General features: G+C 36.3%; 1 protein-coding gene across 1 annotated transcript in view; it reads left to right on the top strand.

Annotated features, from left to right (window-relative positions):
* Positions 1-25,914, top strand: part of su(f) (cleavage stimulation factor subunit su(f)) — a 189,490-nt gene that overhangs the window by 49,409 nt on the left and 114,167 nt on the right. Inside the window, exons 8-12 of the mRNA XM_090370516.1 lie at positions 5,178-5,336; positions 14,099-14,180; positions 18,489-18,598; positions 24,483-24,599; positions 25,277-25,351. Of these exons, the coding sequence (XP_090226642.1) occupies positions 5,178-5,336; positions 14,099-14,180; positions 18,489-18,598; positions 24,483-24,599; positions 25,277-25,351 (543 nt within the window). The remainder of the gene's footprint in view (positions 1-5,177; positions 5,337-14,098; positions 14,181-18,488; positions 18,599-24,482; positions 24,600-25,276; positions 25,352-25,914) is intronic.

Raw genomic sequence — 25,914 nt, 5'->3', positions numbered from 1 at the left:
CCGTTCTTTCCAAGTCCGTGTAGGATCTACTCTCTCTCGCTCTTTTAGCCAAGAGGAGGGAGTGCCTCAAGGATCCGTTTTAAGTGTTACGCTTTTTGCCATTAAAGTGAATTCTATCACAGAACAACTTCCTCCAACTGTAAACTGTGCCCTCTATGTTGACGATTTTAGCATATTTTGTCATTCCTGCAACATGAGGGTAATTGAGAGGCAACTGCAACGTGCTATTGACCATTTGAACTCATGGGCAACGAATAACGGGTTCAGATTCTCTCCACAAAAGACAGTTTGCATGCATTTTTGCAGAAAACGCAATCTTCACCCTGAACCTGAACTAAGGCTTGGACAAAATGCCATCCCAGTAGTACCTGAGACTAGATTTTTGGGGCTTATCTTCGATAGAAAGCTGACCTTTCTAGAACACATCCGTCAGCTACGTGCGAAGTGCACGAGAGGTTTGAATATCCTGCATGCAATCTCCTCACATTCTTGGGGCGCTGACCGATGTACCCTCATGCGCCTCTATCGTGCACTCGTACGATCTAAGATAGATTACGGGTGCCAGGTATACGCATCCTCTAGACTCAGCGTACTCCGATGGCTGGATCCCATCCACCATCAGGCGATCCGTATTGCCACTGGAGCATTTCGTACTTCTCCTGTCCATAGCCTCTATGTCGAAGCGAATGAGCCCTCGTTATCGCTTCGCAGGAAACAGTTGTCTCTACAGTATGCTTTGAAACTGAAATCCCTGCCAGACCATCCAACGTGGACACCCGTTTTTGAGCCACGTTGGGAAAATCTGTACAACATTCGCCAGACTGCCAATCAACCATTCGGTATTCGTATCCAAAGGCTACTCAATGATTTGAACATCACATTAGACAATGTTGCCCCATCACCAGGGCAACGTTTTCCACCCTGGCATGCTCGTGTCCCAAACTGCAACTTTTCCCTTAACAACTGGAGAAAGGGTAATACATCATCCAACATCTACCTGCAGCTCTTTTTAGCTGAGCGCTCGGAACATGCTGACTTCTTGCCCATCTACACAGATGGCTCGAGGTCAGATATGGCTGTCGGATCTGCAGCTGTTTTTCCAGACACCACGGTATCTGAGCAGATCTCCAACGAATGCAGTGTGTTCACTGCAGAGCTGCATGCGGTTGAGCTAGCCTTAGATCGTATACAAACCACCCACCACAAAAAATATATTATATATACCGATTCTCTGAGTTCATTGCAGGCTTTATCATCGATGAGGTTCAACCCTCATCCTGTCCTGACCCGGATACAGCAGAAGCTGCATTCCTTAGCAGAATTCAAATTTGATGTTCGTTTCTGCTGGATCCCAGGCCACATTGGGATCTCAGGAAATGATTTGGCAGACTCTGCAGCCAAATCAGCGAACCTATTTAACTCTTGCCTGTCAGTCCCCTATACAGACTACAGGCAAGTAATTCGAAAGAAACTGATATCCCAATGGCAACACTCTTGGCATGGACAGACTACAAACAAGTTATATGAGATTAAGCCTGTAATTGAACATTGGCAGTCTAGTCTACGCAGGAACCGAAAAGAGGAAGTTGTTCTATCTCGGCTCCGCATAGGACATTGTCACTTGACACATTGCTATCTGCTGAGGGCAGACAATCGTCCTATGTGTAGAAATTGTGACACCATTTTAACAGTCCGTCATATTTTAATTGAATGTCCGTCCTTTTATAATGACCGCCGTTTATGTTTTAGCCATCTGTCTGAACCTTATACACTCAGACAGGTTTTAAACGACAATGACAATATGTCAGCTATTTTTAAGTTTTTACAACTTATTAATCTAAATAATTCAATCTAAAATATTTTTATCGTTTTATACTGCATGAACGCTTTAATTTGTATATTCTTTTAAAATAATATACAAATAATTTAAATTTTATATTCTTCATCTTTTGACTTGGCGCATTATAGCCTTAGATGCTAATGCGCCATAAAACAAACAAACAAACAAACAAACAAGCTAGAGTGGTTGTCCATCATTCTTGGATCTTGGAACAATTGAAGTGAAAACAGGTTCTGTGCAGTGATTTACCCTGTATTATTCAGATCAGATATTTGAAAAATGCCAAGAAAATCTATTTAGTATGATTTTTTTCATGCCAACAATGAGGATTGGAGGAGGAGGAGGAGGTATCATAGTATGTGTGATAGTTGTGAAATCTTTATGACCATTTCCTACACTGACATGATAGATAATAAAGGTAAAATTACTGTTTACTCCAGAAAAAACAGAAACAAATATGCTGTAGGTAGAACCCTTTAATAAGGTAAAGCAAAAACAAACAAATTAAAACAGAAGCTTTCAAGTCAAAGAGACTCTTCATCAGCTGAATATATGTTAGTCGGTCTTCGTATCCCCGGGGGGATGATTACAAACACATCAATGACGTAGCGACACCAGAAGGTGATTGCATCTGGTAAGTTCAAGAATGCGCAGCCCTCTAGCTCTTCCATGGCAATGTTCGCCATGACAGAGCTGACGGGGGCACCCATGGCCATGCTGTGGATCTGCCTAAACAGGGAGTCACCGAACCTGGGGCTCAAAAGACCACCTTTACAACACCTCAACTCGCCATTGCCCTTTATCCAGTTCACCATTGAACTGGAGTTGGACTATGCCCTCTCCTTTCTGGATGTTTTATTTCGGCACGAGGGCACTCATTTAAGAACCTCAGTCCACCATAAACCAATGTGTGCTGGCAAATTCATTAACTATAGATTGGAACACACCCACAGCCAGCTTCTTAGTACCGCATGCGTCCTTTTTGCCTATGCCTGGACCCATTCCAGTTCCACGGATGAAAGACGTGATGATGTTATGAGAGTAAAGACGGATCTGTCCAAATGTGGCTACCCTGCCTGTGCCCTAGACAAATGTGATCTGCAGGCTTGTGAGCTCACAGCACACCCTAGGGCATCCCACATTGATAACACGATCTCGACCGCCTTTACCCCATTATTACCCTGGCGTATCACAGCGCCTCTCTAAAATCCTACACACCCACCAGTAAAATGTTTACAACTACCTGGCAGAAAACTGTGACCCCTCCTCTCGAGAGTAAAAACACCGATCCCTCTCTCTGTTACAGAGCGGCTCGGTGTATCGAATTTCCTGCTGTGACTGCGGTGGTTGTTACATTGGGGAATCTAGCAGAAGACTCTGAGACCAAATCTCAAAGCACGAGATGGCAATCTGTCTGCTGATTCTGAGCACTCTGCAGTCACAGGGCATTATTGGTCATCTCAGCACAATCTTGACCCACGCCGAGACATTGAAGTCGTTAAACACTCGCGAAATTACTAACAATTGTGGCTAGAATCACTCCACATATCAAGTTGCCGTGGTGCTTTTAATGTAATAAAGGAGCACATATTCATCCTGTTATGGAGATGGTTATCCTCCAGTGTGATCAACATTGGCACGCACCCTATGTATGTGCTTTACAATCACAGCTACAGACGTCTAGCTCCAACCAGTAATTGTTGCTTGCACTCATGCCATGCTATGTTTGCCTCACATGACCATGACTGGGCATTATTTTTTTTTGGTATTAATGTATATTCAGCTGATGAAGAGTCTCTTTGATTTGACTTGAAAGCTTCTGTTTTAATTTGTTTGTTTTTGGTTTAGTATACCTTATTAAAGGGTTCTACCTACACCATATGTGTTTCTGTGTTTTTCTGGAGTAAACAGTAATTTTTACCTTTATAATGAATACAGGATTCTGAGGCCTTTTTAACCATGATAGATAATTCTTTACTGCTTAATAGATCTGCACTTGGTATATGATTTTATTTTGTTTTTCTAATAAGTTATTGGGATAATTAAAATGTCATACAGTGCAGTGGACTGAGATTACTTACTTCTAGCTCTGTTCAGGCTAAAATTAAGCTGATCAGTGAAATGCAGTAGTTGGTTGAAGCATTGGGCCTAGAAACTTTGATGGAGCCATCAAAGGATATCATATTACCAATCAATCTGTTCATGCCATTGCAGAAAAACTGCAATACTTTAGCTCAGTGGTGGCTGACATTATCACTAAGTGAAAATGTCATCGTACTACTATATCCTGGAAATGTTCAGTTAGACCACAGAAACCTGACAGAAAGAGAAAGATTGGAGGGTCTCAGAAGGGTTGCTACACAAATCCTGTCCAACTTCATTGTACCAGGAGTTCATGGAGGCCACAGGAATTGATATTAGTGAAAGGACAATACATAGGATGCAGCACATAAATCAAACCACAGTACACATTGCATAGCATTGACTTTCCTGATCACAACCCATCTTAATTAGTCCCTGAAACACCTGTTAAACTATAATTTTTCAGCTGTGTATGCCATTCCCCTCCCCCCCTTAAAAATTAAAAGTGTACAAAAAAAAGAAGCATCTTCTACTTGTGCTACCTTTCATAAATATTTACATCCTTGTACTTCAGAACATTCTGAAAACATCCTAAAAAAATAAGCAAGGCAAGAAGGATATAAACAAATGGCACTTGATCTGTTTAGTTTTCTGTGCAACTTGTTCTGATGTTGTTATATTTGAACCTACTAATTAGTTATTTGCTTGTATGGCACCAGACCATGCAAACAAAGGCAGTTATAAAAAAAAATAAATAAATAAAAAATAAAATATATAATAATAAAAAAGTGTGTAATGTACTCTTTTATTTTCAGCTTGGAGAATGTCAAAAAACATGCCTTTTGAAGCAGAATATATTTTTCTAAAGTGAGAAATATGGCTGTTAGAAAATCTTAATCCACCTGAATTTTTAAAAGAATAACAAATAAATAAACAGTATGGAGAAGAAAGTGGAATTTTTTTGTTTTACCTTTTTTTTTTTTGTTAGCACATTGGCTTCTGCAGCCATAATGCACCTCCCAAAGTTTTTGCATTTTACTCTGATCCAAGCCCGAGGCGGGATTCGAACCCGTGACCTTTCGATTGCCAGGCAGGCACTTTACCCACCTGGCTAACCCGGTCAGCTTTAGTTTTATCTTAAAATCAGTTAAAACCAAAACTTATTTTCCCGTCATACATCATTTCTTATTGCACTGATATATAATTAGCCTTGTTACATCTATTTCATACAAATTATGGAATTTTTTTTTTATAGAGTGTAAATCCAATTATTGCTGAAAAAATGATTCAGGATAGAAGTCGGGATTATATGAATGCTCGTCGGGTTGCCAAAGAATATGAAGCAGTAACAAGGGGATTAAATCGTAATGCTGCTTCTGTTCCTCCTCAGGGAACTCCAGAAGAAGTGAAACAAGTGAGATAATTTTACTAAGAATATTTTACTGGACTGAATTTTTGTAACTTAAAAATATAACTTACTTGCTTAAATCCATAAGATGATTTCTCATTCCATCTGCTGCTGTATGGAATTGTGGTTCAGAGTCATCATATTGCCTTTTCTTCTCCTAACGACATGTCTAGGCTATTATTTATTTTATTTTTTTCAGATTTTTCCTTTGTCATTTCTCATTAATGTTCATTAGATACTACTAACTAGAAAATATGGTAGTTGTTAAACTACCATATTTTCAGCATGACAGGTTGTTTCAGAATTGCACAGAACAAGTGTAGGAACAAATTCTACAGATAAAAATAAATAAAGTTCCTATAAACATATTTTCAAGATAAAAAAAAAACAATTTTCAAGATATTGAACATTAATTATAATCTAAAGCAGTGGTGTCCAACCTATGGGCTGGATGTAATTAAAAAAAAAAAAAAAAAAATTCCTTTATGTCTAGGTCAGAATTGTAATGGAGATTTAGGGTAACTATAATTTGGTATATAGCTTAAAAGTATTATGTTTGTAATCATTGCCTGTAGTATGTATATTGCAGTTCTGAGATTACTATAAAGAGCTTTTTAGAATTAATTTAATTTAAAGGAATGCTTATCCTGTTAGTACATTTTTTAAATCCACAGCTGTTAACTTTATATATCACAAATCGAGTAAAACTTTGTTAATTCAATATTGCTAATCTTTGAAAAAAGAAGTTTCTATCTTAGCTCTGTAACTAATGCTTCATTTATGTGTAAACAAAATGGTTGCTATTACTTGGAAGCGTAGGAGTACACACGATCATTTATGTAATGTCTGTGAACTAAGTAACAACTTAGTGTCCAACAGCTGTTGCTAGAAACAGGATGCAAAAGGAGCATATGAGGTAAGAAAATTTGGGCTTGGAGGGTGAGAAGAGTAGAGAGGTGATTTCTGTAAAATTATTGAGCAGAGTATTTTCCATAGGAAGGAAATAAGGGTGTTTTTTTTCTTTTTTTTTTTTGCATCAGGTTACTGCACACATTATTTTAATTTGCACAATTAAAATATGTCTAAAAGGCTCAGTTGAATTGTGAAATTTGTTGGACTTGCAGCACAAACTCAATGAAACTTTGAGAAGTTACTTGTTCTAGGTATGAAATGTAAGTGCCATATTCATAAATTGCTAAAGGAAAAGAAAAAAAAAAGTCTTAAATTAAGTTAACACCCCTAAAATTCATGCAAGGCCAGTACCTTAAACCTAGCATTTGTTGAAAACCCATACATAATTTTTAAAATAAGGGATATAGAGAATTATATACATAATTATGTGTTAGTGCCAGCAGCCATTCCAGTTGTAGAGGTATACCCTACTCTGTCATGTATGTTTCCAAACTGTGAATCAAGTATTTCATGAATCAAATTAATATGGAAATAAATTGCAATGAATTGTAAAAAATATATCTGGAACAAATAAGATATCCAACTCGTAGGTAAGTACATCTTTACATTATGTAATTTAGTTTTTGTCTTAAGCCTAAAAATACTATAAACTTTCAAAGAGATTTATCATAAGGACTAATATCTAAACTATTTGGTGTGACATAAATTGAGAGATATTAAAAAGAAATATAAAGCTTAATATTAAAAATGAAATATAACTTTTCCTTAATAGAATGCAGTTTATAGCTTTCACATATTTCATGAAGTTCCAGTATATGTAGTTAATTAACAAGAATGAAGTGATGGAGATATCAAATGTTCAGTTATACTAGACTTCAGTGTACAATAGACATGACCTACAATAAAGATCACATGTAGTACATATGAGTTGGTGACCTGTTAACAAACAGTTAAGTGATTAATTTATTAACTCAGTGATGTCTGAGTTAATATTATTGTATAGAAATTTTCTATTGTATAGAAACAATTTTCTATTGTATAGAAAATTGTTAATTGTTTCAGGCTCAAAAGGTTATTGTATGATGGAGTATGTCAAATCTTTTCTACTTAAAAGATACACCTGTCGAATGCACTGATCGATATCTAATCAGGAAATGACCTATGTAATTATTTACATAGGTCATTTCCTGATTAGATTTACCTGTGCATTTGTAGTGATTTAATTGCCCCGCTCACTGTGGCACGTGATCCGCATCCCTCTTTTCCCATTGGCTACCCCACCATGCAGCATTCTCAAGGTGGAATAAATATCACTATGTAATTATTTACCTGTGTTTACATAGGTCACTTAGGAAAAGGCCTCTTGCTTTGGGTTCCATAATGCATGAGGAATATTGTTGTATCCAAAAGAGCAGGACTAAAATATTTACAAAGTACTAAACTATTTAAAATATACAAACTATATCAGATCCCTTTGTCAGCTGACATTACAATATTACATCAAATGATGCTGGTTGTGGTCATGTATTAGACGTGCATGTATTAGGTCATGTATTCATGTATTGAAGCACGTGCATGAGGTTGGTGAGTAGAGGGAGGGAGTTGTCTTTCAATGGAAGACAACAATGTAATTATTTACCTGCGCATTGTAGTGACGTAATTAACCCTGCCCTCTTCTTCCATTGGCTCGAATAAATATCATTAGGAGGAAAACTTTTTTAATGTATAGATAGATAATAACTTAAAAATTTGCACATTCACATATGTATGTATATTCGGATAGGTATTTTACTGCAAATTTTACGTGGAAAAAAATTTAAAATAATTTTTTTAAATAATGTTCAATCGTTTTTTGTTTCGTTTCTCGTGAACTTTTTTTTTGCTGCGAAATCTCTCAAGTTACTTAATAATATCAATTTGATTATATTGCATTCTTCCTGGTTTTCTGCCCATTTTAGTGCTGTTTCTTTCCATTGACATTTTACTGTAAAAAAAAACGAGGAAAAATAATAAATCACACAGTTTTGGGCTGATATTAATTTTACTGAAACTAGAGCTAGACATAATATGAAATGAAGAGAACAAAATATGTAATGGAATATTGGGTTCATGGAAGCAAATGACTACTCTATCACTCATGGTTTCCGAGAAAACCCATTAGTCCTAATCCAACATTTCGCCAGATACACAACTGTAAAAAAACAGACAGAAATACTTTCATAGCATAATAAACATTTGTCTCAAATACTACCATTAATTAAAAAAGAAAGAAAGAAAGAAGACAAATCTGCCTTTCAAATTATTCTGGATAACTGACAGAAGGTGTGTAGGCCAACATTAGCAAATTACTTTGTATTGAGTTCCAAGGTTCCATCCTTTAATACTAATATCTGCCAGGGGCAAAGGTTGATGACGTTGTAGAGCAAATATCATCTTGTAAGGGGCACAAAAGGTGATATGTATTAATGACACTATGATATTAAGAGTAGGAGACCGGTAGAATTATGTGAAGTAGGGCTGAATTTGAAAGTGTCTGCAATTCTGCCCAGACACAATAGGAGGGAGTATATGATGAGAGCCTTGTTGATCAATTCGGTCCTAGAAAGATTGTGCAAGGCTCAAGGGGTAAAATTTTTTTCAGCCTGGTCTGTACTTGTTAACAGGAGAGACTGCTTCTACAGGGATGAGATACACTTAAAAAGAAAGGGTGCAAGAATATTTGCTGATGCTATTGAGGCAGTGTTAGATGGGTCGGAAAACTGCTAGCTTAGGGGGATATAAGGACTAATAGATTAACAGTAGCCACTGGCAGAGGTGAAAGTGATTCTTGCATTGCTTCTATTGGAATGAGCAGCAGCCTGGAAAACAAGATGCAGGGTATTTCAGAGACTGCTGGGAGTCATTGCGGTACAAGTAAACACATGGGTTGTGTTAGGATAGCTAAGAATAAGAACAGGTGCATGTATACTTGCATGTACACCAATGCTAGGAGTTTAGTAAATAAATTTGATGAATTTGAGGTATTGCTCAAAACATCAAAGGCAGATATTGTTGAGATATCAGAGACGTGGTGTCACATAGATATAAGGAATGCAGAACTGGAATTTGGGGAGTACAATGTGTACAGGATAGGAAGGGAGGAGGGGTTATGCTATTTAAGAAACACATAAAATCCAAGGAAGTGAAGCCAGTCGACATCGCTGGACAGTGCAGTGTCGAGTCAGTTTGGTGTGACATAAGCATGGGGAGATCAAAATTGAGAGTAGGAGTTTGTTATCGGCCTAATGACTCTGATGAGTATAATAAGAAACTGTACACCGAAATAGAGTGGGCGAGTAAATCAAGAGAGTCTTATAATGGGGGATTTTAATTTGCCAGATATTGACTGGAATTTGTGGATTGGTCACTCACACACTAGCAAGGCTTTTGTGGATTTATTGGATGATTGTTTTCTACATCAGCATATTCGGGAGGCAACTAGAGGGAGTAATAATCTTGATCTGGTTATCAGTAGTGATTCTTCATGCATTAAGAATCTGCATATAAAGGAACCACTAGGTGGCAGTGATCACAGTGTGCTGAAGTGGGATTTACTCAAAGAGGTAACTACCATTAGTGGTAAAGGGAAGGGTTTTTGCTTTCGTAAAGGCGACTACGGTGGATAAGCCCATGATAGATATAAGCTGGTCTGTAACCAAGTCACAAAAGAGATTAGGCAGGCAAAGGCAGATTATGAGAAATCCTTGGCAAAGGATGCAAAGAAAAACAACAAAGAGTTCTTTTCCCGTGTAAACTCTAGAAGAAAAATGATGAATCAGATTGGTCCACTGGATATTGATAGTTCAACTGTTGATGATCCTGCTCAGGTGGCTAACAAACTAAATGAGTATTTTGCATCTACATTCACCCATGAGGAGTTATTCATGGAGGGGAATGCTAGAGGTGAGTTAAACTCTGGCAGTGAGCTAGATGATTTTGTAATAACTGAGAGGAAAGTGGAGGAGAAATTGTTGAAGATAAACATAAAAAAGGCAGCCGGGGTGGATGGAATCTATCCAGTTATATTAAAGGAGGCAGCAAAGGAAGTAAGCAAACCCTTAGCCATAATTATGAGAGCTTCTTTGGACTCAGGGTAGGTACCCATGGACTGGAGATGTGCAAATGTGATCCCAATTCACAAAGGAGGATCAAAGGACGACACAAGTAATTATAGACCTGTTAGTTTAACTTCTGTTCCAGGAAAATTAATGGAGGCACTGGTTAAAGAAGCACTGCAGGATTATCTAGACAAGACTTCAGTTATAGCTCGGACACAGCATGGTTTTGTTAAGGGAAAGTCTTGCCTGACCAATTTGATTGGATACTATGATGTAGTCACAAAAGAACTGGATGCAGGGAATAACTTTGATATTATATATTTGGATCTTAGAAAGGCTTTTGATACTGTTGTAGATGGAAGACTTCTGAACAAATTGGAGCAGTGTAGCATTGGAGGCAAATTGCTGCTATGGATACAGGGATTGTTGAGTGGGAGAAGACAGAGTGGTAATTAATGGACACTGCTCATCATGGACTAATGTTATTAGTGGAGTCCCTCAGGGCTCAGTGTTGGGTCCATTGTTGTTTTTTGTATTTATAAATTATATTGATGATGGTATATCAAGCTTAATGTCCAAGTTTGCAGATGATGCGAAGGTTGGCAGGGTATGTTAAGGACACTAATGACAGTACGATGCTGCAGCAGGATCGAGAAAAGTTGAGCAGATGGGCTGAGAGGTGGCAAATGAAGTTTAACATTTGGTCTAACAAATGTAAAGTACTACATATGGGAAGCAGAAACCTCAGAGTGACGTATCAACTCTGTGGTACTACACTGACAGTGGTAGAGAACGAAAAGGACCTGGGGGTAATTGTGCAGGCAGATATGAAGTTTTCTGAGCAGTGCAGATGGTCTCCAAGAGTAGCTCATAGTGTCTTGTCAATGATATAGAGAAATTTTTCTAGCAGGGATAGGGATGTGATTATTCTCTTGTATAAGGCATTGGTCAGGCCACACCTTGAGTACTGTATACAGGTCTGGAGGCCTCATTTCAAGAAGGATGTAGAGCTGCTGGAACGAGTACAGAGAAGGGCAACAAGATTAGTGAATGGAACAAAGGGTTGCTCTTACGAAGAAAGGCTTAAGTTTTGCAGATTACAGAGTCTGGAGACTAGGCATCGGCGAGGTGATCTGATAGAGGTGTATAAGGCTTTGAATGGCTTGAGCATGCTCAATGCCGATGGGATTCTTCCGCTTGCTCAGAATAATCACCTGAGAGGGCATAAATTCAAATTGAGGAAGGACGGATGTCGGATAGATGTGCGGAAATTTGCCTTTATCCAGCGGGCAGTTGGTTTGTGGAATAGACTTCCATCACTTGTTGTTGAAGTTGATAGCCTAAACAAATTTAAGGCTCAGCTGGACAGGTATTTCGAACGAACGGAGGGGTGAAATGGGAGTAGTGGTTGTGCTTTTTTTTTTTTTTTTTTTTGGCTGATGCTGAATAAGCTTGCTTTCTTGCATCATATGCCTCTACTAATGCTAATGTTAAGAAGTTATCAATGATTATAAAATAGATTCAAAGAGGGAAGAGAAAATTTAGCAGATGATGATGATGACCATATTGGAAGATCTTTAGCTGCTCATACATCTGAAAGAAATGAAATAGTCGACAACTTCTGTGAGAGAACTGCTTTTTCTGGCTTCCAGAAGCTTTAAGAATTTCACACAGAAGCCATCATGAAATTTTTAAACAGTGATTTGAAACGCATCTAGTTACTCAGCATGTGGTACCTCAGATGCGTACTGGTGATCAGATGATATTCTGGAGATCTGATAATGATCCTCTGTTTCTTGAGTACACTTGAAAGGACAGAATTCCTGGGATACCTGGTTCCTGGGCAACATGACGCTGTCACCTCTCTGGCCAGTGGACAAACCCACTGCTTGGTAGGTATATAGGTACACTGCATTCACGTAGACGGTAATTCGATGTCAGTATGGATAAACGTGAATTAAACAACTTTGAAAGGGGGATGATAGCGAGTGTTGACGCATCGGTCACTCTATCACAGAGAAATTGGTACAGAAATTGCACTATCCCCATTTGACAGTATCAAGAGTGTATCGGGAATACACCATTTCTGGAATAAAATCCATCTCATTGTGGACAGCACTGTGGGTGGAGAAAGGTGGTGGCTCAATGTGGCTGTCGATGTCTGTCTCACATTGTTTCAGCCAACTGGAGAGCAACAGTGGCACAAATCACTGCCGACTTCAAAGAGGGGGGTGCCAGAATCGTCTCCACCAAGACCATTAGCAGCAATAGCTGCTAATGATTATGTGATGGTCCTACCACCGACACTGGGCTAAAGAACATCGGCACTGGACCTTGGACGATTTGAGATGGGTCTCCTGGTCTGATGAGTCTCATTTCCTGTTATTTTAAGCGGACAGGAGGGTGTGTAGCTGGCGGAAACCACACAAAGTTTTGCACCCATCATGTCAAAAAGGAACTGTTCAGTCAGGCGGACAGTCAGTAATGGTCTGGGGCGTGTTCGACTGGCACACATTGGGACCTCTGGTACGTCTAGACACATCTCTGAATGGTCTAAGCTACGTGTCCATCCTTGCAGACCTGCATCCCTTCATGATCTTCGTGCACCCACAGGGCAATGGACTCTTCCAGCAGGACAATGCACTTCCCCACAGAGTCGTTCTGACTAGAACATGGTTCGAAGAGCATTCTGCAGTTTTACCACCATGGAATGGCCTCCCCATTCATCGGACGTGAACCCTGTGGAACATCTTTGGGATGCTGTGGAAAGGTCTGTTCAAGCTTTGGATCTTCCACCCAGGAATGCGATGGAATTATGGACAGTAGTGCAGCAAGCATGGATGGAAATGCCTGTGGAATGCTTTCGTGAACTAGTGGAATCAATGCCTCGCCGTGTGATTGCCCTTATCCCCGTGAAAGGTGGGCCTACCTGTTACTAGGTAGGTATCCCATGATTTCTGTCCACTCAGTGTGCATCATTGCCAGGGACAAGTCTTGATGGCCTCACTATTGACCCATAAACAAAGCATGTTTCATTGACTTGAAAATTACTTTATCTGTTGCAGTCTTTCGGCAAGACAGGTTAAAAGGGAAAGTGATGTTAGAAAGGTGTTTTGACCATCATGGTCTTATGCATTACAAATTTATTCTTTAAGATGCCACTGTAAATAAGTGAAGGATTGTATAGGTCTTGCACCAGTTGCAAGAGGCAATTGAGCAAAAGCATCCAGAGTGGTGGGCAGCAAAAGATTGAAGGTTGCCAAACAACAGTGCACCCGTACATTGCTCATTTCTCATTACAACAAGAGCTTGTGAAACACAATGCTGTTGTGTTATCACATTCCCCTTTCTTGCTTGACCTCTCACCATGGAATTTTTTCTTTTCCCAAATTTGAAACAATGTTTATGAAGCCATCACTTGCACATTGAACAAGAGGTTAGTAATGCAACTTAAGATGTTCTTTGTTCTATTCAGCTAGTATGGTTCTGGACCTGCTTCCAGCAGTTGTACCAATGGTGGTCTAAGGGTATTATTGCTCAAGGAAAGTACTTTGACTTAGAGTGGCTGTATTTAGTCTTAGTTATATTTAGTTTAATATGCGAATCTGGAAATATTTTGATTGTACCACATATCGCTTCCATAATTGCATTAAGTTTATCTATCATTGATAAAAAAAAAATGGTAATATCTGAAATATTGTTCATGATAAAGAACATAATTCTATACCTTTATAATATAATGTAACATCAACATTTCAGGTTGAGCTGTGGAAGAAATATATTGCATGGGAAAAAAGTAATCCTTTAAGGACAGAAGATCATGCCACTATTACTAAACGAGGTGATTTTTATGAAAATATTTATTTTTTAATTTATATTCAGTTATAATTTTCTTTTGTTTTCTATCCAAGTATATATATTTTTTAGATCTGCAAAATATTTGTTGTTTTTTTTTTCCCTCTAAACCGAGTAGTTCAGAGAATTTTAAAATGGTGGTATTGTTTAACAAACTGATATCTCTTAATATGGGCAATACAGTTTGGTGTGAGCACCATAAACACTTTAATCCAGCTTTATGCATTTTATGACGTGTGGAATAACAGCAGCAGTGACTTTATATAGGCCTCAAACTCTGCTGACACTGTTCTGAATAAAGCAGAATAAAACTCAGTTCCACTTAGTTAAAGTACTCTTTCACATAACTCTAATTGTATAAATTCAATGGGCTAATCTTTGACATACGACCAGTATGAAAGTAATGTCTCTTAATTTTTTTTTTTCAAATGTGCCACTGTAGATCATTTTACGTCTCACTGAGGAGTCACCAGACGTCTCTAGTTTCACCATACTGACTGGTGCTGTGATTGGTCTCAAAAGTGCAGCACATGGATAGTTCAAAATGGTGAATGTTACAGATATACAAAGAGTGGTAATTGAATTTCTTACCAAGAGGTTTTTCTTTCACTCATAGTCACAGGTGATGAAACCTCGGTCCACCTTTATTTATGGCCCTGAAATGAAGAGACAGTGATGGAGTGGCACCATCAAAATTCACTGCACAAGAAAAAGTTCAAAAGACAGCCAGCATTCTGTCAGTAAAGTCACGGTGACAATGTTTTGGGATAAAGATGGGATCTTGGTTGTGGACTTCTTGGAATGTGGCGCCACAATCAGCTCAGATCGATATGGGGAAATTGAAAAAGTTGAAAGCCCGCATCCGTAGAGTTCGACTAGACAAAGACAAAAACCTTAATGAGGTTCTTTTTCTCCATGACAATGCACAACCCCACACCAGTCTGCACCCGATGGAGGCCATTACAAAACTGGAGTGCACTGTTCTTCCTCACTCCCTCACCTTCCGGCCATCACCTCTTCAGTCCACTGAAGGATGCACTCCGTGGAATCCATTTTGTGGACAACTAGCTCAAGCACCCTGTTTGCTAACCCCTCTGGAGAAAGAGTAAGTACTTTTACAGGATTGGAATACAGCTGCCTTCGCTTAATGCTGATAATTCGTTCCGGAAAAACAAAAGGCTAAGTGAATCCGCGCTAAGCGAGCGCTGTATTTCCATAAGGTAACATATGTATTTGTGAGTTGCGGTCCGTGCCATAGGACATTTCCTAATCAATAATAAACGGTTGTGAAAAGATGTAAAAATGTCGGTCAAAATATTTAATATTCAAATATTTGTACATATAAAATATTCTGCATTACATACGTATATAATTATGTGGTAACTACTTACGTATCAAAATTAAACTTAAAATTCCAATTAAAATCATGAATTTAATTTATTTAATTTAATTGATGAATTTAATCATGAAAAATGTGTCGATTTTGGGTTGTACTTTGGCCCTCTTCCTGGTAAACTAAAAGGAATTTTAATTTTAAATCCCCCGCAGCGTTACCACCCAACAATAAAGTCAACCCATCCTTTGCCATTTTGAAACCTGGCGTGTCTTTTTCTTCTTTCAATATGAAACTCCTTTTAAGCATTTGTTTCCAAAAAAAGTCCTGCTGTCCTGTTAAAAACTCGTTGAGAAGTATAACACATAATACCCCTCTTCATAACAAGTTCTTTTTTGTAAGTTTCGGTTCCTTGATCTGCACTTGTGACTTCTCCCTGGATTTTAAATCTATTCGACCAGCCCTTACTAGTTTTAAATGGTTCCACTTTTTTTTTTTTTTTAGGTGAGTTTTCTTCAAGTCATCATATAGGCTAATCTCTCTCTCTCTCTCTCTCTCTCTCTCTCTTTTATTATTATTTTTTATATAATATTTAACAGCTGAATTCTGCATTGGATATTATCATCAATAAAATTAGTTGAAGTCTCTCCATTTCAATCCTAATAGGCGGCCTAGCCCTACTTGCTTGTAGTGGAACAGCTGCTAAAATTAATTCTTTATTTTTTATAATTGTTCTTACAGTTAAACTTGCCAGTCCTAAATTATGGCACACGTCCGCTTGTTGTTGACCGGAATTGATTCGCTTCAAAACATCTAATTTAATTTTCAAATTCAGTCTTTTTCTTACATTTATTGTCTTCGTACTGCACCCAGACCTTGTTGCTTTTTCATTTTTATCCGCTATTATTAACTCTTCGAAAATGTAACTGTGTTGCAATAATTATGATACAATGTTCGAGTAAACTGTCCTTTACACACGATGTCTAATTCTGTATGAGTGATGACTAGACTTCGGATAAATGCAAATATTACAAGCAATATACTTGATAATATTTTAAAATGTTGATCTCGGAACTACATAACAAGTCAGTCACTGTACTGCAATTAAATTAGCATGCGAGAAAATTTTACTGAGCGTGGGAAGCGTTTTAAATGCTGTTTTGCTATTCATTTTCAAGCTATCGACTCCATCAAATGAAACGGTTTCGTTAAATATGCCAAAAATGCAATCTGTAAAGAGCGTTATAGTGATTTTGTGACAGTGTTATAGTCATATATGGATTATAATATAAGAACAGCGTTATAGTGAATCAGCATAAAGCGAACTGCATTATAACGAAGGCTTGCTGTATAGCGTCTGACTCAGAGATGGTAGAAGTGCATAGAAAATGGTGACTGTGGAAAATAACAGCGTCTTTATTAACGATTGAGGATTAATTGATGTAAAAGATTAAATTTTCTGAATTAAAAAAATAGGAGTCATTACTTTTTGTACTCTCCTCGTACATTCTGGAGTAACAGAAATTTTTCAATTGAACAGCATGTAGGCCAAAAAATCAGTGACTAAAGGGAATTGACTATAGTTAATACTGATTTCTTAATTCCGAAGGAATGGCGGGAATTGAAATGTAAATATAAAACAGAGCAAATTTACTTTACATGTGTTTAAAGAGTGGTTTGCTTGAAAATAATCAGATTTAGAAAATTAATGCCATAATGGCCCCATTTCTTTTTTTTTTTTATTTGGATATTGGTAGTTAAATACAAACAGTACTCTCATAAACACCAACAAAACAGGAAATGTGGCTTAAAATAGTTTAAAGTACTAAAATAAAGTCCACCTGTATAGAAAAAGAAGGAAAACAACAAAAATCAGTGAGATGGTATTTATTTGCAGATTTAGTGTTTGCAAAAATGAAAAAGTAGAATGAATTAGAAGAAAATATTACACAAGCAAAAACTCAGGAATGCCAGTTAGATGATATGTCTCCTTGATTGGCTGAAGCTGACAAGTGAAAATGTATGAGAGGGTAAAATGAAGGTCACCTGCTGAAGAATGAATTTTAAATACCTTGGGAAAGAAGAGGGAATTCAGCCTCCTTTATCTCCATCTTTTTAAGGGGGTAGCTACAAACCACTTCAGGCAGAAGACAAATAGCATTTTGATAACCATTTCCCCCTTAGCCTGAAGGGTCTGAGTTGAGCAGCTGTAACCCTGACTCTACAGTAAGCAACCAGCTGCGACCAACAAACCACTCAAAGCAGTGAAAAGTGAAAGTAGATGGAATGGTTATACTAACTGTACATGTCTAAACACATGTTCTCTTTATACTGCTGCCTTCAGACAGGCATGTGATGTCATTGCCAGTGACACACTTTAATATTGCACTATATATACTGCACCCAGCATTGGTCACCATACATTTCTCACTGCTATAGGGCACACTGCTTGTTTATTTTAAAACTTTTTGCCACTGGAGTGCCACTTATTTATTTTAAAATTTTTCTGCCACTGAATGGTGCCACATGATTTTTTTCATAAAAAACATAATTTTTATTGCTGGTTCAAACTCAGTCTGCATACTTTATAGATAAGCAACCAAACCACTGGGCTACTGAAATAGTTACTTTTAATAATAAAAAATGTATGTTGATAATATAACAATAGTCACAAGAACTTGTTATGACAGGTTCTTGTGACTGAAGGGATCTTTTTAATAATTCCTCGCACAAACAATCTGATAATGCAGATTGTTTGTGGGGGGAATAATTATAGCAGATATAGCAGCTGTTTGTTTTAGCATGAATATAGCTGTATTTTTAATACTCAGGGATTAGCTCCCTGGGCTGTTGAATAAACCTGTCCATATTCCTGAAAAGTATACTTTTTTTAAAATGCAAAAATTTAAAAACAGTGAACACAATTCACATATATCTTACATGTTTTTTGTTTATTTTCAGTTATGTTTGCTTATGAGCAATGTCTTTTATGCCTGGGTCATCATCCTGATATTTGGTATGAAGCAGCTCTCTTTTTGGAGCAATCAAGCAAGCTGCTAACAGAGAAAGGAGTAAGTATGATATTTGGTATCTGAAATTCAAAAATATCCACTACTGTAGAGTAAATTTAAGTTACTATTATGTTAAAACATGTAATAAGACTGATCCGTAGGATTTGCCATGTATTTTATAATGCAAATTATAGACCATTAAGGTGGAAAATTTGACTAATGGTGAGAAGGAAGAAAGTTGTATGAAATAATAGGATTTATTGGGTGACCTGGTTTATTTATAAAGTATTACCAAACTTCTTGTGCTATTTTGCAAGAAGGTTAATTTTATTTTGTCTATTTAATTTGCATAAAAAGCATCTTTAATAAAGGAAATATTGAAGAATTATATTGCCTAGTGAATGACTCATCATGATGTTGATGATTGCGTACAGTCTGGTTTCTGTGACCGATTTTGCAGCCCTCTTAGAAGTGTCCATAAATGGTGCCCTCGCATGTCTAAACACGTGTAGATGCTCACGAATGATCTTTTCAATACTAGCAATGAATATACGTACCTCTCTGAAACCATTTTATATTGATTTTTCGAAAACCATCTTATGGTAATCGAAGACCATCTTGTGCCATCAGTACTGACAGTATCAGATGGTCTTCTGACATCTGTTAATGAGATGCCGGTGATTTGCTCCCCACAAAACTCTACTTTACAGTGTCATATGTGCCAAATGCTTATTTGTATCATTTCCCATAGAAGGAACATAATCTTTCTCTGAGCTATATTAATCATCCAGGCGCCTTGAAAAATTTGCTGTTTTCCATTGTTGTGAACTTCCTAACAAAACGTCAGATCAAAGGCAGCTTGCTGTTACTACCAGTACCACATGTGACTCTATAGAGTATAAAATTGGACATTTGCTTTTGAATAACCCGAAAGGATGTGGAAATCCGTAAAAAAAAAAAAAAAAAAAAGTCTTTAACCTTGATAATGCCCCTGTTGTGATAGGCCTAAACACTGGAGTGGTAAGGGTATTAAAAGAGGAGATTGAGCACTTGGTGGTAAAATGGGGCTGCATGCCTTCCTGTGAAATTAGATGAAATCAGGTGGAAATTTACTATTATCTCGAAAGAAGTGCTAATAGGAAAGACAGATTGAAACATTTTCCCTTAATACATGTTATTGAAGTGAAAAAATGTTTTGAAGCATGTGTGCACATGCTAGCTGGATTTGGGTAAAATGTTTAACTAGACCGGTAGAACAATGGCAATTTCTGACAATTTTGTTTAAAGAAGAGTTTTGAAATGGTGAGAAAAGCCATATGGGGAATTTTTAAGTTATAAGAACATTTTAAAGAACAACAAGCAGCCACTAGTGATTGGCACTTATTGATATTAAAATTCAGTTCATGATCCAAAAGAAGTTTTTAATGAAGACACTGATGAACTCCTCAAGGGAAATAGCATTTGAATCAAACTTTTCGTGCATCAAATATTAAACAATCAAAGAAAGTTGATAACTCTAAGTGGGCTTCTTTCACACAATGTGGAAAGTCTGTCTGTTTTGTTTTGTAAATCTTTTCTGGCTTGAATTAGTATTTTGCTTGCTTATCTTTAAATGTTATACCAATGTCTGAAAATCTAAACATAGTTCCTTAATCAGACATGTCCACATCCATTTAGTGAAGTCATTACCCCTAGATATGCTAAAGAATGTTAAATGGGGGTGGGGGGAGTAAATGATTCCCTTTAATCTTTTACAGAGTGAGTATCCATGGAGCTTTGAAAACTTGTAAACATGAAAACTTTGTACTTAAATGCTTTCGAATATTAATTTGTTTTATTTTGATGTGGTTTTGCATCATTTACAAATATTTATTTATATATCATTTAATTAGTTTTGCCAAATTCTAGATCTGAAATGCAGTGATTTTTTTGGTTTTGTATGCCTAAATCAAACAACAGTGGCTGACAGGCATGATATTCTTCTCCAGTTTTAAAAGCTATTTTATACTGTCATCTATTTTAAATTGCATCTACAATTTTATTTTGAAACACTGATAAGAGACGGCAACACAGACAGCACTTACTGACACATTATTTTAAATGATTTTGAAAATAAGCAATTCTGTAAGCACTTCTCAAGGCTGACAAGTGAAGGGCTTACATGGCACACTTCTGACAACATATGGCTATGTGTCACATGCAAGAAAAAGTCGACCACCATTATTAGTCTAAAACAAGAGCTTATAAGTGTTTTATAAATGCTAAGGTAGCATGAATTTCAATTGGTAGTGGATGAATCATTTTATTTGAATGTTTTGTGGACAATTTTTCAGCACATCTCGTTGTCATTTAAGATAAAGAAATAGATATTTTGCAGTATCAATTCTGTAGGGTTCACTGTGAGAACAGAATCTGCCAGAAGCTATTATGAAAGATGAAGGATGTCCCCTCTGTGGTCCCCTCTTTTGAAGTATTGATAAGTGAAAGAAACTTGAAATATTGTAAATTTTATGAAGTTATGCTTGCCACTTTAACAATTTTTCATAATAGTGCTGAGTGTGTGAGAATATTCAGCCAAGTGGAAAAGAAAAACTCAGTTCAGATCTTCCCTTTCTGATGGAACTTTGGGAATGCTTTTGAAACCCATCTAGATATCAGGGCCATTGTTGTAAACAAAATGTTGACTCAACTTTTTTGAAGAAGGCAACATTTCCAACAGTATTTTCTTTGAAACAGTCATAATCAGTTGATGGTTTTAATAGACAACCCAAACAGAAATCTACAGATAGAAACATCCTAGGCGTGCTTAATGTTTGAAAGCATATTGTACAGGTAAAAAATCAAGTGGTTCTTTGATAATGTAGAATGCATATATCATTAGTGAACTTTAATTTCAAGTCCAGAGTCTGAAGTCATTCTTTCCTCCTGCTCTTTTTTTCTGATAAAAATTAGATAATTATCTGCTTTCTGAATGTAAAAGGTAGGCTGCTATGATATTATGGTTTGCATATATTGGTTACAGAAATGTAGCTATATTATGTATATATTAAATGTTGTAACTATTCTCAATATCAAACTTGCAAAACTCTTTGAAACTCTTGTAGTATGTATTAAATCTTATTTCATTAAGTTGGAAAAGTGAATAAGTGGGAAAGAGAAATTTATATTACAGTCATCCCTTGATTTGTGTGGTTTCACTATTGCGCAGCCAGGTATTTAGTACCAAAATTTTAGATTGCACGGCGAGTTTTGCTACCTGCATAATTTTTATATACAAAGCTTCAAAAATAAGAATGAAAAGCAGATTTTGAAAATTTATTTGTTGAAGATTTCATTGAAGTAGAAACACATTTCACCATAACTTAAAATTCCACAGAATTCCAGCTGTTGGTATTATTGCAAATGCAATAAGATTGAGTTTACTACCCGTTTATAATTAAATTGCATTACCAAAAAAGCCTAATAAACCAGAAAGTGCAAATTGTTTTATGGTCGTGACCTCCAGAAATGTGCATTAGAAAAATATCACAAAGGCCTTCAAAACTGATTCTTATAACCAAACATAGCAATAAATGGTGGTGTGTTATTTTTGAAACATCTTCCTCATTCGGGATCCCCCTTCATCAGTTATTCTACATTAGCTGTTCAGACAGAATCTTTATGATTTGCACAATGTAAAGTGTTTTAATCGGTGAGTATTGCTTTTGCTGATTTAATATTTCTTGTCTGTATGAAGCAGGTGTTTAATTAGTGCCTAAAATGAAGAAAGCTACAACAAAAAAATTTTTAAATTTAGAGATAAAATTTAAAATTGTTAAGGAGTAAGAAAATGGCGAAAAGGTTATGACATTGGCCAAGAAATACACCATAAATTAATTTAGCATTCAGCGAATTAGAGAAAATGCTAATAAAATTAAAAGTTCAGTTATCTGTTCCGCATCATTGGCTGCAAAATGCACTGCAAAAGTGAGAAATCCGTTAATAGAGAAAACTGAAAAATTACTTTCTTTCTGGTTAGAAGATCTTAATTAAAAAAGAATGCCTCTTAGTTCAGATATTATTTGTGCCAGAGCTCTGTAAATTTTCAATCACTTACAACAAGAAGAAGAAGAAAAAGCTGGTTCATCCAATGCAGATGTCTTTCAAGCCAGTAAGGGTTGCTTTGAAAATTTAAAAAAATGTCAAAGTCTTCACAATCTAAATTAACAAGTGAAGCAGCCAGTGCTGCAGCCAGTTATTGCGACTGAAGGCTATCTTGCAAGTCAAGTGTTTAATGCTGATGAGACCGGCTTATTTTGGAAGCGTATGCCAAGCCGAACATTCATTTCAAAAGAAGAGAAAATCACCCAAGGTTTCATAACTACAAAAGATAGGTTAACACTTTTGTTATGTGGCAATGCAGAGGGCGACTTTAAGTGTAAACCGTGTCTAATTTATATGTCAGAAAATCCTTGTGCTTTTAAAGGAATATCAAAAAGTTCCTTACCAGTTCATTGGAAATTGAGCAAAAAAAGCCTGGATGACCTATAAAATCTTCGAGGAATGGCTTTTAAATTGCTTTTGCATCGAAACAGAAAGATATTGTCTGAAGAAGAACATAGCATTCAAAATCTTGCTCATTCTTGACAATGTGCCCAGTCATCTTGCATGTTTGTCTGATCTGCACCCAAATGTGAAAGTTATCTTTCTTCCAGCAAATACAAATTCGTTAATTCAGCTGATGGACCAAGGTGTTATTGCTTCCTTTAAACTTTATTACCTAAGAACTTTATTACAATTGGTAGAAGCTGCTGATGGAATAGGCAGTCTTTCAATTCGAGTTTATTGGTGGAATTATAACATTCTTGATGCTGTAAAAAATATTGAATTCACATGGGGTTGAAGTTAAGAACTCAACAATGAATGCAATGTGGAAAAAACTGTGGCCACAAAACTTCACTAAAGAAGCGATGGGAAATGCTGGAGGTAAGCGAGATTGTGAGAATTGGCAAAATGATTAGCAGAGAGGGATTTGAAGAACTGGAGTCAGCAGATATCACAGAAGCCCTTGAATCTCATAGAGAACAATTATCAGTGGACGATATTTTTTTGCAATGTGAAGAAGAAGATAACAAATATGGCAAAAATGATAAAAACGAAGAAGATGCACACAAAAATTTGACTGTGAAGAGACTAGCTGAGTTTTTAAGACTTGCAAATCAACTTACCCAAGAAGCTCTGGATATGGATCCTAATTTGGAGAGGAGTTTAAATTTTCACAGAACCTTATAATTAGCTTTAGTTCCTTATGAAGAAATTTATAGAGAAAAACAGTGTGCTTCTAAGCAAACAATTTTAACTAATTTTTTCAAGTAGTGCTGGATACTGTTGCAAGTTTATCAGAGGAAAACAGGGGTGCCTCCGTAGCCAGGTGGGCAGGAGCAGCTGTGCGTAGCACATGATTAGACTGGGGTTTGAGCCCGTGACCACCAAACACGGAGGATGCGGGAAAGGTCAGGGAATGACCATATCCCCGGAGCAATATGGCCTTAGTTGCTATTTCTCCTAAAAAACCAAATAACTGAGGAAAACGTGATGAAGAAGCAATGAATTTAGATTAAAAATCTAGAGGTAAGTATTAGCAAGATTAATTTTATGGACATGTTTCTAAAATTTTTCTTTTCTTTTTTTCTTACCAAATGAAGACAATTTTTTTCAATTTAATTTTTTTTGCACTTTTTTTTTTTTTTTTTTTTTTTGTACAGGTACGGAACCCCCATTATATCATATAAACTATGTTTTGCATTGGCAGATTTGGACTGCATGATGTTTTCCCGGAACGTAATGCCCTCGCAAATTGAGGAATTAATGTACTTTTCTTGATATATTTTATTTTCTTTGTATGTTTGAAATATAAATGTTAGATTTGTTTCAAGAGGCTCATACTAAGTTATTCCCTTTTAAGGATTTGAATGCTGGAAAAATGTTCAGTGATGAGGCTGCTGCCATTTATGAGAGAGCAACCACAACCATGTTAAAGAAGAACATGCTTCTATATTTTGCATATGCTGATTTTGAAGAGGTTGGTAGAAGATTCAGATAGTTCATTTTCATCACTTTGTAGTTATTTCTCATTGTTTTGCAATCTGTTATAATCTTTTTAATTTGATTTACAACCAGAGTAGAACGAGCTAAAATAAATTCTGTACTCGCATAATAAGGTGATTTTGATAATTTGTGATTTGATAATGATTGAATTTGGGTTAAGGGAAATAATTTTCCTTTAACCCAAATTCAGTTCTGCTCAAAAGTAAATTTTACTGAGAAGGCTGTTTGGCTTGAAGTTGAAAATATGGAGTAGTCTTTGAACTAGCAACATGGATGTAATCTTTGGCATCCATTTGATTTCGACTTTTCATTTTGATGCTATCCTACGTTTTTTTTTTTTTTTTTTTTTTTTTGGAATGAAACAATACATTAATAACATAATCTGACATTAAAAAAAGAATTATTTTTCACAAAAATGGTCTTCAAAGTAATGGGAAAGAAAATCTAAGATTTTTTTTTTTTTTTTTTTTTTTGCACCCCATATTAAGGATTCCTGACTTAAGACATTAATTCATAGCGTTATTAAACTCTATAAACTAATTAAACTAATTAAGCAATTTGTATTTGTTGTGCTTCTTTTATTAAGAGATTTGTATTTACTGTTATTAATTAAAAATATGTATATTCATATAATTTACATTATTATTTTAGGGAAGAATGAAACATGAAAAAGTCCATCAAATATATAATAAATATATTGACATTCCTGAAAATGATCCAACATTGGTAAGTTTGTACTCAGTTCTTTATTTTGCCAGATAGATGAGAAAGATTTTTTCTCCTTAATTAAAAGGAAAATTCCTTATTAATAAATGTACAAGTAGTCCTTCAGCTCACAGCATATAAACATTCCCATTCTGTAAGCTAAATTGATGCAAGTCAAAACCAGCTTTCTCATTGCAGCAATGTTATAATAAGGAATTAGCAATCTAATCAAGAGTGTATCATACAACAGAATATAGCTGGCACATTTAATTTACTACTGGTCATATATAAAGTACGTTTTTCTGGACCTCTCTGTTTTGTTTTTAATTTTGCTCTGTTTCTTTACAACAGCATTGATTTAGTGCCAATGTTTCCTTTTATCGATTAATTTTAACTGGAAAGTATACACCAAAAAATGCATAGAAACCATCATAAACTATATAAACGTTTAGCACTGAAGCTTTGGGAAGCAGACTGTCTCAGTGATTTGTTTCATTGTGTATGTGGAAGTAATTCATCATCATACTGCAAATGATTGTTAAAACATTTTTCACATACTTTGCATATTTAATAGAATCATAGTT

The sequence above is a fragment of the Mastigoproctus giganteus genome, chromosome 3, assembly GCF_048544385.1.
Source record: "Mastigoproctus giganteus isolate SK-2022 chromosome 3, ASM4854438v1, whole genome shotgun sequence".
NCBI classification, from domain to species: domain Eukaryota; kingdom Metazoa; phylum Arthropoda; class Arachnida; order Uropygi; family Thelyphonidae; genus Mastigoproctus; species Mastigoproctus giganteus.
This window is presented reverse-complemented; position numbering and strand designations above follow the sequence as displayed.